The sequence below is a fragment of the Mesoplodon bidens genome, assembly GCF_964165515.1.
Source record: "Mesoplodon bidens genome assembly, chromosome: 15".
Classification (NCBI taxonomy): domain Eukaryota; kingdom Metazoa; phylum Chordata; class Mammalia; order Artiodactyla; family Ziphiidae; genus Mesoplodon; species Mesoplodon bidens.
This window is the reverse complement of record NC_138171.1, coordinates 65,743,708-65,757,983: the sequence shown is the minus strand read 5'-3', so window position 1 is coordinate 65,757,983 and position 14,276 is coordinate 65,743,708. Positions and strand designations below refer to the sequence as shown.

The 14,276-nt window shown below is 52.4% G+C and overlaps 1 protein-coding gene across 5 annotated transcripts in view; it reads right to left on the bottom strand.

Annotated features, from left to right (window-relative positions):
* UNKL (unk like zinc finger) overlaps positions 1–14,276 on the bottom strand; it is a gene marked incomplete at its 5' end in the record, with an annotated part of 44,699 nt that overhangs the window by 27,239 nt on the left and 3,184 nt on the right. For all 5 annotated transcript variants that reach the window (XM_081257708.1, XM_081257704.1, XM_081257706.1 and 2 more), the window contains 4 exons: positions 124–241; positions 1,670–1,805; positions 4,816–4,949; positions 5,297–5,473. In XM_081257708.1, the coding sequence (XP_081113834.1) occupies positions 124–241; positions 1,670–1,805; positions 4,816–4,949; positions 5,297–5,473 (565 nt within the window). The remainder of the gene's footprint in view (positions 1–123; positions 242–1,669; positions 1,806–4,815; positions 4,950–5,296; positions 5,474–14,276) is intronic.

The window sequence follows — 14,276 nt, the reverse complement described above, 5'->3', positions numbered from 1 at the left end:
GACCCGCCCCTGGGGCCTTGATCCTTTGCTGATTTTAATCACATTCTTTCCGTGTAAAGAACCATAGGTGCTGAGCCCTGCGAGTCCTTTGAGCCCGTCCCTGGACCGAGGGTGCTCCCGTACCTCGGGGTGGAACTGCTGCTCTGTGCGCGAGTGGCAGTACTGACAGCTGTCCCCGCTCTCGCACCTGGAGGGCTCGCCCCACTCGTCACCGTGCTTCACGCTGGGGCAGGGGGTGGACCTGGGGGACAAGGAGGAGTCAGCGGAGGATGGATGTCCTCCCCACATGCCCTGGGGCGTCAGGCTGTCCGCACAGTGCTGAGCACACGTGCGTGCACCACCAGGGGACATGGGTGCCAGCCCTGGAAGCACTGGCCCCTTCCTCACCAGGACAGGCAAAAAAAAAAAAAAGCAGGGCGGGGGTTTCCCTGGCCATCCAGTGGTTAGGACTCTGCGCTTCCACTGTAGGGAGCGTGGGTTCGATCTCACATGCAGCAGAGCGCGGCCAAAAAAAAAAAAAAGCAGTGCAGGTGCCTGGTGGAACCCAGAAGGCATTCAGGAGCCCGTTTTCATTTTCCACAAAATGTGAAGTGAGTGAGTCAGAGCCACCGATGCCACTGTGACAAGCACCTCGGAGACACAGCCAGGCCTCCTGCAGCAGGAGGAGACCAGGCCCAGCCCCCACCCAGCCCACCAGGGGACCACACTCTGTCTCCCCGTGAGACTATTTCAAAATTGAACCTGAGACTTTGGTCCTACAATATGAAAACCCTACCCAGTACCCTCTATTCTTCAGGTACTTCCTGGCAGCTTTATTGTATTGGATTTATTTTAAAAATTATCATCTGTGGGAAATAAAACTTTTATTTTTTACGATTTTCTATCCCTTTGATACACAGTAAATTCACTTCATCTTCTCAAGATGACATCGGGTGACTAAAAGCCAAAGGTTCTCTGTCCCTCAACTCAAACTACTCAGAACAGTGACTGTCATAAAAACAACTTTCTCTATCTGAAAGTGAGGGCTCTCGGGCAGGTGAGGGGGCATCAAATTATTAGAGAGAGGCTCTTTGCTCCAAGAACAAGCTCTACACAGAGCTCGGGACCCAAGGGAGGAGCGAGGTGAGGGCCAAGGTGCCCAGGTACCCCTGGGGTTCCATGTCCCCAGTCCCCCACCCCGCCCAGTGCCGGGTCCATCCAGCAAGTTGGCAAACTCGAGGCTAAGCTGGGCACCAAGGTGAGGGCAGCTGGAATGAGGAGGAGACGGCCTAGGAAGAGACCAGGACTGCCAGGTGCATGACACAAGGTGAGGCCCAAACCCACCACCCCGAGGACATCAGTCCCCCGGAGAGGGTAAAGTCAGGCTGTGGGCACCAGGACTCTCAGCCTCGCAAGGGCCAGTTCCTTGCCAGCAGGCGTTCTTGCTGGCAGGGATGCACAGGTCACAGGAGGGAGGCCGGGGGAGGGGGGGAAATGGAGGAGCCACGCCCTGACCGCACCTGCCGGCTGGCTGGACACTGGGGCCTCCAGGGAGAGTGAAGGGAGCAGAGGGGTGGCTGCCTGAACTAGAGCCTCGAGCCAACGTGAGTGTGAACAGAGGGGACCGCCGGGCTGGGCCCACGCCAGAGAAGTCGGCCAGGGCCCTGCGGCGCCCGTGGCCCAGGCTCACCTGTACTGGAACCTCCGGGGGTCCCGCCGCCGGTCCCTGCTGTTGTGGAAGTGTGGGCATGCGTAGCCCTGGCGGCACAGGCGTGGCGGCTTGGGGCACTGCTCTGTCTTGTAGCTGCCTAGCACGAAGTTGGTATCTGAAAAACAGGGGTCCACACGGAAACGTGCACACGTGTGCTCACGGCAGCCACACAGCCAAAAGGTGTCCATCGGCAGATGATGGGTAAACGCCATGTGGCCCATCCATGTGGTGGAGCATCACTCGGCCATGAAGAGGAGTGAACCACTGACACACGCTACAACGTGGATGAGACTTTAACAATCTGAACACACAATGCTGAGTGAGAGAAGCAGACACAGAAGGCACATGTTGTATGATTCTACGTATAGGAAACATCCAAAACAGGCAAATCCATAGACAGAAAGTAGATTAGTGGGTATCAGGGGCTGGGGCTTCTTTGGGGAGACCAGATAGAGTTTTAGAACCAGATAAAAGTGATGGGTGCACAACACTGTGAACATACTAAAAACCTCTGAAATACACTTTAAAATGGCTCATTTTACACCCAATAAAGTACCATACAAATTTTAAAAATAAATAAATAAAATGGTTCATTTTAACCCCAAAAGGTAAATGATGGGCACTGGGTGATGCTGACATGTCATTGCAGGCTCTCCGCTGTGACAAACACCCCACTGCAGGGGGGCTGCTGTGTGTATGGAGGTACCAGATATGTGAGGACTCCCTGAACTTTCCACAATGTGGAACCTAAAACTGCTCTAAAAAAAAATAAAGTCTATTTTTTAAGTAGTTAATTTCATGTTACCTGAATTTTATCTCAAAGCAAAAATAAACCAAAAAATCACCAGGGATCATTTAAAAGCAGTAACAGATGAAAGGAGATTCTTGAAAATCATACCCATTCTTGGGTTGGTTAATAATTGACCCTCCCCATTTTTTTTTTTTTTTACAAACGACATTGTTTTTAATTACACTTGCCCAGTGGTGCTGACTCTCAAGGCATGGAGGGGAAGACAGTGGAGGGAGGGTGTGTTGCCTGGCCAACCCCAGGAGCCACACCCAGGACACGCTTCCACACCCACATTTAATGGCACCACCCCCACACACACCAAACTCAGTTCCAAATAACTGATAAAATGACAAGGGACGTGAACCACACAGCAGGGCACAGAGAGGACAAAAGGAGTTTAAACAGAAAAGACGATTTTAAGAAAATAAAAACTGTAAGACATTTGTTCACAAGCATTGACAGAGGACCTCCAACAGACACGAGGTCCTGCGCTGAGTGGCATGAACCACAAAGAAGTGAGAGGCGTGGCAGTGCCCGTGAGTCACAGGGGCTCTGGGACGCCCTTTAGTGGGTGATAGATGAACGGTCCACCCAGATGTGGAGAATTATTCAGCAATAAGAAGAAAGGTGCTAAGATAATATGAGGAAAAAGAAGAAGAAGAAAAGCGCTACCAAGCCCCAAAGAGACACAGGGAACCCTGAATGCACAGCACTAAGTTCAAAGGCTACACACTGTGTGATCCCAACTGTATGACAAAACAATGGGGCGAAAGATCAGTGGTCACCAGCAGTGGAGCACAGAGGATCTTAGGGCAGTGACACTACCTGCATAACATCATAATGGAGGATCCGTGTCTTATACATTTGCCCAAACTCGGAGAATGCACAATGCAGGGTTAAACTGTGCCCTTAGTTAATAACCATGTATCAATATTGGTTGTCAATTGTAACAAATGTTACCTCATCGACACAAGACGTTCATGATGTGCAATTTTTCTGTTAACCGAAAACTTCCCTAAAAAATAAAATCTACTGGGCTTCCCTGGTGGTGCAGTGGTTGAGAGTCCACCTGCCGATGCAGGGGACACGGGTTCGTGCCCCGGTCCGGGAAGATCCCACATGCTGCGGAGCGGCTGGGCTGCTGAGCCTGCGCATCCGGAGCCTGTGCTCCGCCACGGGAGAGGCCACAACAGTGAGAGGCTCTCGTACCGCAAAAAAATAAAATAAAATAAAATAAAATCTACTAATTAAAAATCCAAACCACAGGCGCTGAAGGTTAGTTACCCGGCCAGACCCAACCCAGCACCTCCTCCCACTTTCCTTCCTCAAACTCAGCCTGCCTGACAGTGACAAGAGAGGACCTGTACCCCCACCTGCACCACAAGCCAGAGCTCACAGGTGGAGCCTGTGGTCCAGGACCAGGGAGACGGAGGGGCTGCGACATAAGAAGGACAAGCGCCGAGGCAGAGAGCTGTGGGTGCAGCCCTCCCTCTGTGCAAGCCTCTCCCCAGAGGGACATGGCGACGCTGGGACCCCCACATATGCTGTGGGTCCAGGCCCCCCACACCGCAGGCACAATGGAAGGCCAGGCTCCTCAGCGCTCCTGCTGGGCCCGGCCTGAGGCCCGGGCATCAGGAAGGCCTGGGCAGCCACCTTTGTTAATTCATCCCTGGGCCCAGGGTGGCATAGGATTCGGCGGGAGGGGGAAAGACCCTTGTAGGGAATTCATCGCTGAATTAAGTGCGGCCTTGAAGCATTTACGTGCGAGAGCAAAGCCGGTCCAAGGAGACGGCATTACTGAGAGGGGTTCTCTTAAAGCCGCACCACCCTCGGGAAACATCCAAACAGGCAGCTCCACAGAGACATAGCCAGGCTAGTGGGTGCCAGGGCTGGGAAGGGGAGACCACTGATGGGCACAGGTTTCTGTCCGAGGTGATGGAAATGTTCTGGAACCAGACAGAGTTGATGGTCGCACAACACTGTGGTGCACCAAATGCCACGGACCTGTGACTTTCGGATGGTTAAAATGGCAAATTTACATATGGGTATTTTACAATTAAACAAACCTCACTGCCCATAGCCATCATCTGTGGAGGCTGCTGGGGACGAGCCTGGCTCTGGGACCAGACACCTGGCAGGAGCTGTGCCAGCCATGCAGGTCCCTCCCCCAGAGCAGCCTGGGGACCAGACGGGCTGCTGGAGGGGCTGAGGATGATGCGCTCGAATGGAACCTCGGTCTCCCCTCCTGACCTGTAAAGGGGGCGACGGGGTCCACCGTGTGGGCACTTTACAGACAGAGACGAGCCCCCCGCCCCAGCAGCGGCTGCAGGGTTACCTTGCCACCGGGGGTCCTCGCCCAGGATCTTCTCCATCAGGGCCTGGCTGGCCAAGACCCCAGGCTGCAGGTCAGGGACGCCATCCCCAGCACTGAGCTGGCCGTTCTGCAGGGCTTCCTGGGCCTGCAGCTCCCTGCAACCAAACGGCACGTGGTCACGGTGCTGCAGCCTGTCTGAAGCCTCTGACGGTGAGACAGCCACCAGCTTCTGTCACTTTATGAAGCCGCCTACGTGAGGGTTCAGGACGTGCAGCCCACGGCCTTGGGGCCCCCGTTCCAGGATGACAGTCTTGGCCCAAATCCCAAGAGCCTCAGAGCCGAGCGTGCGAGACGCCACAAGCTCCCCTAGGTCCGGGTCAGCAGGGAGGAGAAGGGTCACTTTCTCGTTAGCAGTAAAACCAAGGCCCAGAAAGAGCTGCTTGAGGCAAGCAATGCCCAAAACACAGGGAGGAGAGTGGCTCCCGGCAGGACGGCCACTCACCTGATGTCACACACGGGCGGCCGCAAGTCCAGGGGGCCGTGCGCAAAGGCGCAGTGCAGCCCGTTCTTCACGCAGTGGCCCCGGGCATCTGTCTCATGGATGCATGTGCCTGTCTTGTAGTAGCGCAGGTGATACTTGCGCTCCGTGTCCCCGGTCGTCCGGTGCAGGTAAGGACATCTGGGAAGCAGAAGACGACACGCACCGTCTGGGCCCTGGGGCCACCACAGTGTCAACCTGCTCCCGGCAGCTGGTTCTTGTCTCCTTTTCCCAAACACCTGCTCTAGTCGGAGGATGAACAGCACTGGACAGAGCACCCGTCCCTGCTCCAGACCCTCCCCCACGGCACTCAGACCCCCACAGATCCCTCAATTACACATGGGAGAAAAATACAACACCCAAGTTACCCGAAAATCACCCTTCATAATTTTTTGAATAAAGTGGAAAACAAAGTTCCCCCATCAAGTAAGGGGCTGGCGGCCTCTCCCATCCCCCGTCCAGGTGCTTTCAGGGACCCCTCGAGGGAGGTGGAGGAGCCTGGAAGGGCTGGAGGAGGACGATGGGGGGAGATAGGCTGGGGAGAAGCAGCTGGGGGGAGGCACGGATGGGGCAGCATCCCACAGGCCACACAAAGGCCCGGAGCCACGCACTCCCAGGGAGAGCCACACGCGGCTCCCTGAGCAGCAAGGGTTAGGGTTAGGGTGAGGGCTCCCGCTGCAGGGAGGTGGCAGTGGCAGAGGTGGCATGGACGGTTCCAGCAGACACGGGGCAGGGGACTGAGCCCGCCTCAAGGTCAGTCCCTCCAGACAAGAGCCAGAGACACAGAAGAATGAGAGGGGATACGCAGAGGACTCTGAGCAGCCCCAGAGTGGCCCAAGGCCAAGGCAGAGCCATGGCTGCAAGTCCCCAGATCTAAAAACAAGGCCATCACCCCCAGAGATGGCTGGGGAGCACTGTGTGGGGCTTGGGAAAGGTCCACTCCCACCTCGCTGCCTGACAGGCTGTGGACCTGGGTGCTGGGAGCACCTGTGGTGGTGAGGGGCTCCCCATACAGAGCACAGATGGATGGATAAGACCAAAAGTAAAAGAAAAAACGACTTAGGGACCAACCAGTTTAAACCCCCGTCTGGTAAGATGAAGAAACAGAGGCTCAGAGTTCGGACAGCTCACCCCAGACCTTAAGGAACACCTCGGGTGTGCAGGCCATGAGAGCAGGACTTGCCATGCCCCGTCAAGTCCCCAGGTCCCCTGGAGCCAACCAAGCAAAAGGCAAATGCTGTGGGCCCAGAAGATCCAGATGCACTCCCAGAAGAGCTGGGGTCTCGAAGATACATGTGCCCCCACGATCACAGCAGCACGAGTCACAAGAGCTTAAAGCTGGAAATAACCCGAGTGTCCACCAACTGATGGATGGATGAACAAAACATGGTCCATCCAGACAGTGGAATGAGCACTGATACAGGCTACAACAAGGATGAACCTTGAAAACATTCTGTTAAGTGAAAGAAGCCAGACACAAAAGGACAAATACTGTGTGGGTCCATTCCCATGAGGTCCCTAAAGCAGTCAAATTCATAGCAACAGAAAGTAGAGGGTGGGGAGGGAGGGAGATGCAAGAGGGAAGAGATATGGGAACATATGTATATGTATAGCTGGTTCACTTTGTTATAAAGCAGAAACTGACACACCATTGTAAAGCAATTATCCTCTAATAAAGATGTTAAAAAAAAAGAAAGGAAAAAAGAAAAAGAAAAAATATATACATCATGTACTACCTAAATCTTTTTATAGCATGCTGATGAAACAGAGAATAATATATTACTGTTCCAAAGAAGTTATTTGAAAACAATTATACTAAGCATTTTCACATTTTTATTAAGTCAATAAATATGTATTAAATATGTGAGTATAATAAATAGAAAAAAGAAAACAAACAGACAAAAAAAAGAAAGTAGAGGGTGGGTGCCAGGGGCTGGGGGAGGGAGAGGGGGAGTGAGTGTGTAATGGGACAGAACTTCTGTCTGGGAGGAAGAATCGGGAAACAGATGGCAGTCATGGTTGTACAACATTGTGAATGTAATTAATGCCCCTGAATTGCACATTTAAAAATGGTTAAGTGCACCACAACTACTGAGCCTGCGCTCTAGAGCCCGTAAGTCACAACTACTGAGCCCATGTGCCACAACTACTGAAGCCTGCATGCCTAGAGCCCATGCTCCGCAACAAGAAGTCACCGCAGTGAGAAGCCCCCGCTCGCCAGAACTAGTGAAAGCCCGCACGCAGCAACGAAGACGCAACGCAGTCAAAAATTAATTAATTTAAAAGATGGTTAAAATGGCAAACTTTATGGATGTTATCACAACTTTAAACAAAGCCCATTGGAGACAGAGAAGAGAGAGAGAGATGGTCTCTATGTTTGTGTTGAAATACACCACACTTACAGGGAAGCGTGTCACAGGTCATACCTGGATGGCCTGTGGCATTTCACAAACCGACACCTGAGTAACAGCACCTAGTTCAAGAGGACAGAACACAGCCAGCCCCTCACATGGGCACGAGGTAGGGGCGAAGACCACACTCTCTTGTGAGTGGCGGCTTCTGGGGCAATCCCAGCTGTTGTTGCCAATCACCAAAGGTCCGTGAGAAAAAGGAAAAGCGGAAGATGGAGAAAGCAGTTTATGAGACAAGCTGGTCCCCACCTTGTGAAAAGAGAAAAGAAAAAACTTAAAGAATTATGACTGTATTACATACAGACAAGAAAAAGGAAACACTGCCTGTGCAGACAGTGCTCTCTATGCCCAAACAGGAGCTGTCTCCTTCGTGTTCTCAAAGATAAGTTCCAAGGAACATTTTCAGGACGTGTGAGTGAAATGGTCAAATATCTGCTTAGGGTTTTTACTATATTAGGTATTGATGCAGCCTTGATTAAAATCCCTCACTACAGAGTTACATCTTACGTTTTAAGCTCCTCCAAGAGCTCCTGTGCATCTCCTCACAAGCACTGGTGTGTAACTCAGTCTCTGGGTCCCCAGAGAGGTGAGGCTGTCATGGAGCAGTCTCTGCCACACCAAGAAACCTGTCCTAGAACAAGGAACCCCCTCCCACTTTTCATATTAATATATAGACTAATATCACTAACAAAGAACATGTAGAAATAGGCCAGGAACTCACAGAACAATGGGCTAGAGAAATAAACAAGGAACTTACAAAAGAGAAAATGCAAAGGGTCTCAACCACTGAGAGGTACTCATCTTGCTTCTGATGAGAGAAATGCACCTGGAGGCCCACCTGTTCCCGGGCAAAACCCCAGGAGCAGGGCTATAGTAAAGCAACACTGCTGCTGGCAAGAACGCCAAGTGACAGGCACCAAGAGGACAGGTGCCATTACCCTCTGTCCCAGCAATCCCCAAAGACAGACTGGCACACAGAGATAAAAAGAGGTTTTGTTCGTAATCACCAAAGGCTGGAGACAACCAAGTTGTGGGATAAACTTCAAGGGAGCTCAGCATGGCTTGGAGGAATGGGCAGTCTGTGTGGACGGCTTTGGAGGGGGTGCCAGGTGGTACCGTGAGGGAAAAGCACTAAGAAGAGGGAGTGCAGGACTTCCCTGGTGGCACAGTGGTTAAGAATCCACCTGCCAATGCAAGAGACATGGGTTTGAGCCCTGGTCCGGGAAGATCTCACATGCTGTGGAGCAACTAAGCCCGTGCACCACAACTACTGAGCCTGCGCTCTAGAGCCCGCATACCACAACTACTGAAGCCCACACGCCTAGAGCCCGTGCTCCGCAACAAGAGAAGCCACCGCAATGAGAAGCCCACACACCACAACGAAGAGTAGTCTTTGCTCGTCGCAACTAGAGAAAGCCTGCGCACAGCAACAAAGACCCAACACAACCAAAAATAAAATAAATAAATAAATAAATTTATTTATTTTTTTTTTAAAAAAAGAAAAGGGAGTGTCACACCCTGTGGTTTACATCGGGGGGTGGGGGAGGGGAACAAGAATACAGATACATCTGCTTATATAAAAAATTATGGAAGGAGGAGCTATTGTTTCATGGGGACAGAGTTTCAGTCTGAAGATGGAAAAGTTCTGGAGGTGGATGGTGGTGATGGCTGCACAACACTGCAAATAAACTTAACTCCACTAAACTGTACAGTTAAAAAAGCTAAGATGATAAATTTAATGTTATGTATGTTTTACTACAATCAAAAAATAAAATAAAATAAAATGACTTTAATAGGAAAATGGCCATTTTGCAAAAACAGTTCCAATCTTCAGAAACACTCACAATCTACTATAAGTTAAAGCAAATGAATTCCAGAGTCTGGGGAGAGGGGGACCAGCACATCAGAGCCGAGGCACTGCCTGTTGGTTTATCTACGGAACCCAGTCCGCATAGCCGTGCTGAAGCAGGACCACACAGACCACGGGCATCGCCAATGCGCTAACTGCAGGGTGTGGCAAAGGCTGCGTGCACCCCCACAGCTCTGGGGAGTGAATGTGGTGGGCAACACCTCCCCCATTTCCTCATGTTCCCTAATGGTCCCTCAGGTCAGCTCTAAGCATCATTTCGTTTCCTTGCCAGTACCATCACTGTGGCAACCAGAGCCTGGCCAAGGTTCCCCCTCTCACCAGCACTGAGCACCGAACAGGCACTATTATTTCACTAGGGGCATGTTACCTCTGCTTATTACATGACTTCAAAGCATAAGCTAAGATTAAAATATTGGAGGACATTTAATGAAAAGAAAATGGCTTTACCTAAGAACATCTAAGAGGCAAAAGGGAAAACCTTAGAGAAAACACAATGGCAGAATGTAGACCCTCACTGAAGTGGGGAAGAGGCTGGGGGGAACCCCAGGGGTCAGCCCAATACCGCGTGCAGATGTTTCCTCACCACAGGAGTTCACTCATCCATCTCAGGGGCTACTGACAGCCCTGCAGCACCTGTAATGTGATTCGGTTCCACAGCCCGCCAAATTCAGGGTGGCACCTGTGGTTCTCAAAACCATCCATGACAATTAGTGACCCAATCAGTGTAATTAAAACAAGTGGTGTGATGCAGCAGTACATGCCAGACACAGGTCTGCCATGATGCTCTGGAACCACTGAAACTAGGAGGGAGGGGTAAAGAGGAACACGGCAGGGGCTCGAGGCTGCTGCCTGTGTCTCCAGAAGAGCCAGAAATCATCCCCTTCCTTCCCGCAACTCACCCAAAACAAAGGTGGACCCACAAACTCAGTTCCACTATACATCAACATCGGTCAGCAAGCCAGGCTGGAGCGCATCACAACCACCTGGATGGTCTGCTAACCCCAGACCATCTGATCTCGGCGGAAACCTTGGGTAGAAACTGCCGGCAAGTTCCCAGGTGATGCTGCTGCTGATGATCTAGGGGCCGCACTGGGAGAACCACTGGGCTGAGACGGACACTCAAGCACAACATGATGCTCTCCTAGTCCTCAGGGAGCTCCGGCATAGGTGTGGACCAGAATACAGCACAGAAATAACTGAGGTGTGAACTGGACCAGCAGAAAAATGGGAAAAGGAAGACCTGTGTGCCACAGACAACTGGGGATGGCGAAAAGGTGGGGCTTGTGGGGAGAAGCTTCAGTGTCCCCCTCTTCTCTGACACTAGGGGTGGGGGTTGCCAGTTAACCCCATGTGGACCACACACCCATCCATTCAGCCTGGCACCCCCAGCCTCTGGCTTCCAAGGGCTGCCCTGGACTCTCGAGCCAGGCCAGCGACCCCTCATTAATCCCTAACATGGACCATCAGCTCGGCAACAAGTCCACCTCCCTCTTCTGTGCCCAAAAAGCTGCCACCCTCTCCGAGGAACCTGTCTCTGCCAAGGCCGTCTCCCCACTCGCCTCCAAGGAGCACCAGAGCTCCCTGAGCCAGGCGCTCCCTCCCAGTCAGCTCCTCATCCCTGGCCCTTCAATCAAAGCAGGAGGGCCTGAAATGCTACGATCACTCTCACGTTCTTCTGTTTCTTCTACCTACTGGTCTCTGACAGGTCCAACTCAGTCACCTAATTATAATTTCTTTCCTTAAGTTGGCTGATTTGTAAAGCCTGTGTCTTCCTCTAGACTGTTAAGTAGCTCCCTGACTCCTAAATGTTATGTTCTAACGTGGCCTGCCCTTGGATTTCACCTCACCACGAATGCCCAAGCAGAGTTCACTTATATGGTCAGTTTAAACAGCAACAGTTTATAACCATCCTGAAGTGAACGGACTTTCACCTAAGCCTTAAGTCCTAGGACACCTGACTTTTTAAAATTAAACATTGCAGGAGCATCTCTCAACAGACAAGTCAGACCAAGGACAAGTATGACACAGCAGGCACACCAAGACTTGGGCATGTAGAAAAGTTTCTGTACATCAGCAAGCTCCCACAGTGCCCAGATTCACGGGTGGGAGGTCCCAGGCAACGTGCAGTGAGGAGGGAGGGATCTGTGGGGAGAAGTGCCGGGCCTGCCAGGTGAAAACATGGTAGGGAGCCCTACCAACAACAAGGCAGATCTCTAGAGCCAATCTGGAAAGTTATAGCACAGTAATGGGGCAGGCTCACTTCTTATTAAAACCAAGAAAACCTATAAAATGTGGGGTCTGGAGGGCCACCTCCAGGGACTGCCTGCTTGTGGCAGAAGGAGGGTTTTCAGGAAAAAGGATGGTCACTTTGTACTACGTATAGTTGGGGACTGCTTGTATTGTCTGCCAATGAAAATGTTCCCCTGGAGGGGCCCCTCAGACCCCTGGAAGGGCCTTTGCTTTTTATGCGTCAGAACCTACCTCTGTAAACGCACCTGACATGCATTTACAAGCACAAAACGGACACATGGTCTCCTGGGAGCGGAAGCACACCTAGGTTCCAGGTGGGAAGACCCGCCCTGACGGTCTAGGGTCCTGAGCAGCGAACAGGACTAGCTGGGAGGCTGGGTCTGTCCACACCCACTGCCTCTCTCAGAGCAGCTTTCAGGATGTGGCTGGACAGCGACAAACCTCCGGCCAAGCTTCGCTCCGGCAAGCGAGCGTCGCTTTCTTCAAAATCCCAGCCTGAGAAATACCTGCGACGGATCCGCACGGGTGGGAACAGCGACCCTGTTGGGTGGGTCGGGCCCGCCCCCGCCCCCGCCCCCGTCCTCGCCCTCGCCCTCAAGCTCGGAGGCAGCACCCGCTCGCCCGACTCGCTCTTGGCCGACTACAGAGGGCGCGCAGCGAGCTGCAGACCCAGGCGGTCCAGCCGCGCCGCGGGGAGGCCAGTTCCCACGGGGGCGGGGCGGGACTCACGTGACCTGGACGGCCAATCGAGGCCCGCGCCGGGGAAAGGGCGTGCCCGCCAGAACAAAGGGCGCCGCGAGAGGGAGGATCTGGGGCGCTAGCACTGAGGGGCCTTCCCGGCCACAGGGTGCCCGCCGGCGGAGGGTGACAGCGGGATGGGGGGGTGGGGGGATGTGGCGGACGGGGAGGGGCCACGGAAGGAGGGGTGACAGAGAGAGGGGGAGGGTGGCTGCTCACGGAGGAAAAGGGGTGACAGAGGGGGTGCCCATGGGGAGGAGGAGATGAGGGGGCTACCCAGAGATGACAGCTGGAGTCCTCACAGGGGGTGGAGGTGACAGATGGGGAGGGGTCACTGGGAGGAGGGTGACAGCGAGAGGGGAAGGGTGACGGACTACCCGCCAATGAAAAGGGGTGACAGCGGGGGAGGAGAGTGCCCGCAAATGTAAGGGGGTGACAGAAGGGGAGGGGGCCCCAGGAGGAGAGGTGACAGCAAGGGGGGAGAATGACCACCTGCCTAGGACAGGAGTTGACATCAGGGGTGCCAACCCTCTTGGGGGTCCCACCCTCCTGCCCACGGCTCAGCCCCACAGCGCCCCCATCAAGCTCCAAGAACTTGAATGCTTATGTCACCTTATATTGGCTGAAGGGTCTTTGGTCTCTGATACATATTCATGATTTACAATAACAGGTTGGTAGTACATATGCCCAAAATAGACATCTCAAGAACCAATGAACTGAAATAAAAGGAAAGCCCTTTCCTTGCTCTGAAAAGTTGTATCTATTTACAGATTCCATGGCAACCCTGCACGAGCTAGAATATGTAATTCAACAGGACAAACTCTGGGAAAGTCTATCTCCCGTGGAATGAGTGGTAATTACTAAGGAGAGATTCTCAGGGGAGATGTCTGGTCTGTCAAACACTTCCTATGGGGCAGAAACAAGTCATCTCATGTGCTCACTAATAGTCACAAACAAAATCTTTAATAAGACACATGTACTTTCATACTATGTGTACATGTACACAGGATGCACCCAAAACACTATCAAACAACCATCTTAGTCCCATTCTTCTTCTCAATGATAACCTGCTAACCTGCATGCTATCTGGGTTATATGTTAATTTTTTTTTTTTTTTTTTTGGCTGCACCATGCAGCTTGTGGGATCTTAGTTCCCCCACCAGGGATTGAACCTGGACCCTCGGCAGTGAAAGCCTGGAGTCCTAACCACTGGACCGCCAGAGAATTCCCCATGTTAATGTTTTTGCAATAAATAATTGTAATATTTAATTAATACTTGAGTCCAGCTTAAAATGACCATCCACAGATAGGTGTCCACTGCAGCACTCTTCATTCCGTAGGAACTGGACCCCACCCTGGATGTCCAGCAATGGGGCCAAATACATACCAGGACATTCAGACTCTGGAACCCAAAACAGCTGTTAAAATATGCTTTCTTTCTGGCGCAGTGGTCAAGAATATGCCTGCCAATGCAAAGGACACGGGTTCGAGCCCTGGTCTGGGAAGATCCCATATGCTGGGGAGCAACTAAGCCCGTGCACCACAACTACTAAGCCTGAGCTCTAGAGCCCACGAGCCACAACTACTGAGCCTGTGTGCCACAACTACTGAAGCCCGCGCGTCTAGAGCCCATGCTCCGCAACAAGAGAAGCCACCACAATGAGAAGCCCGCACA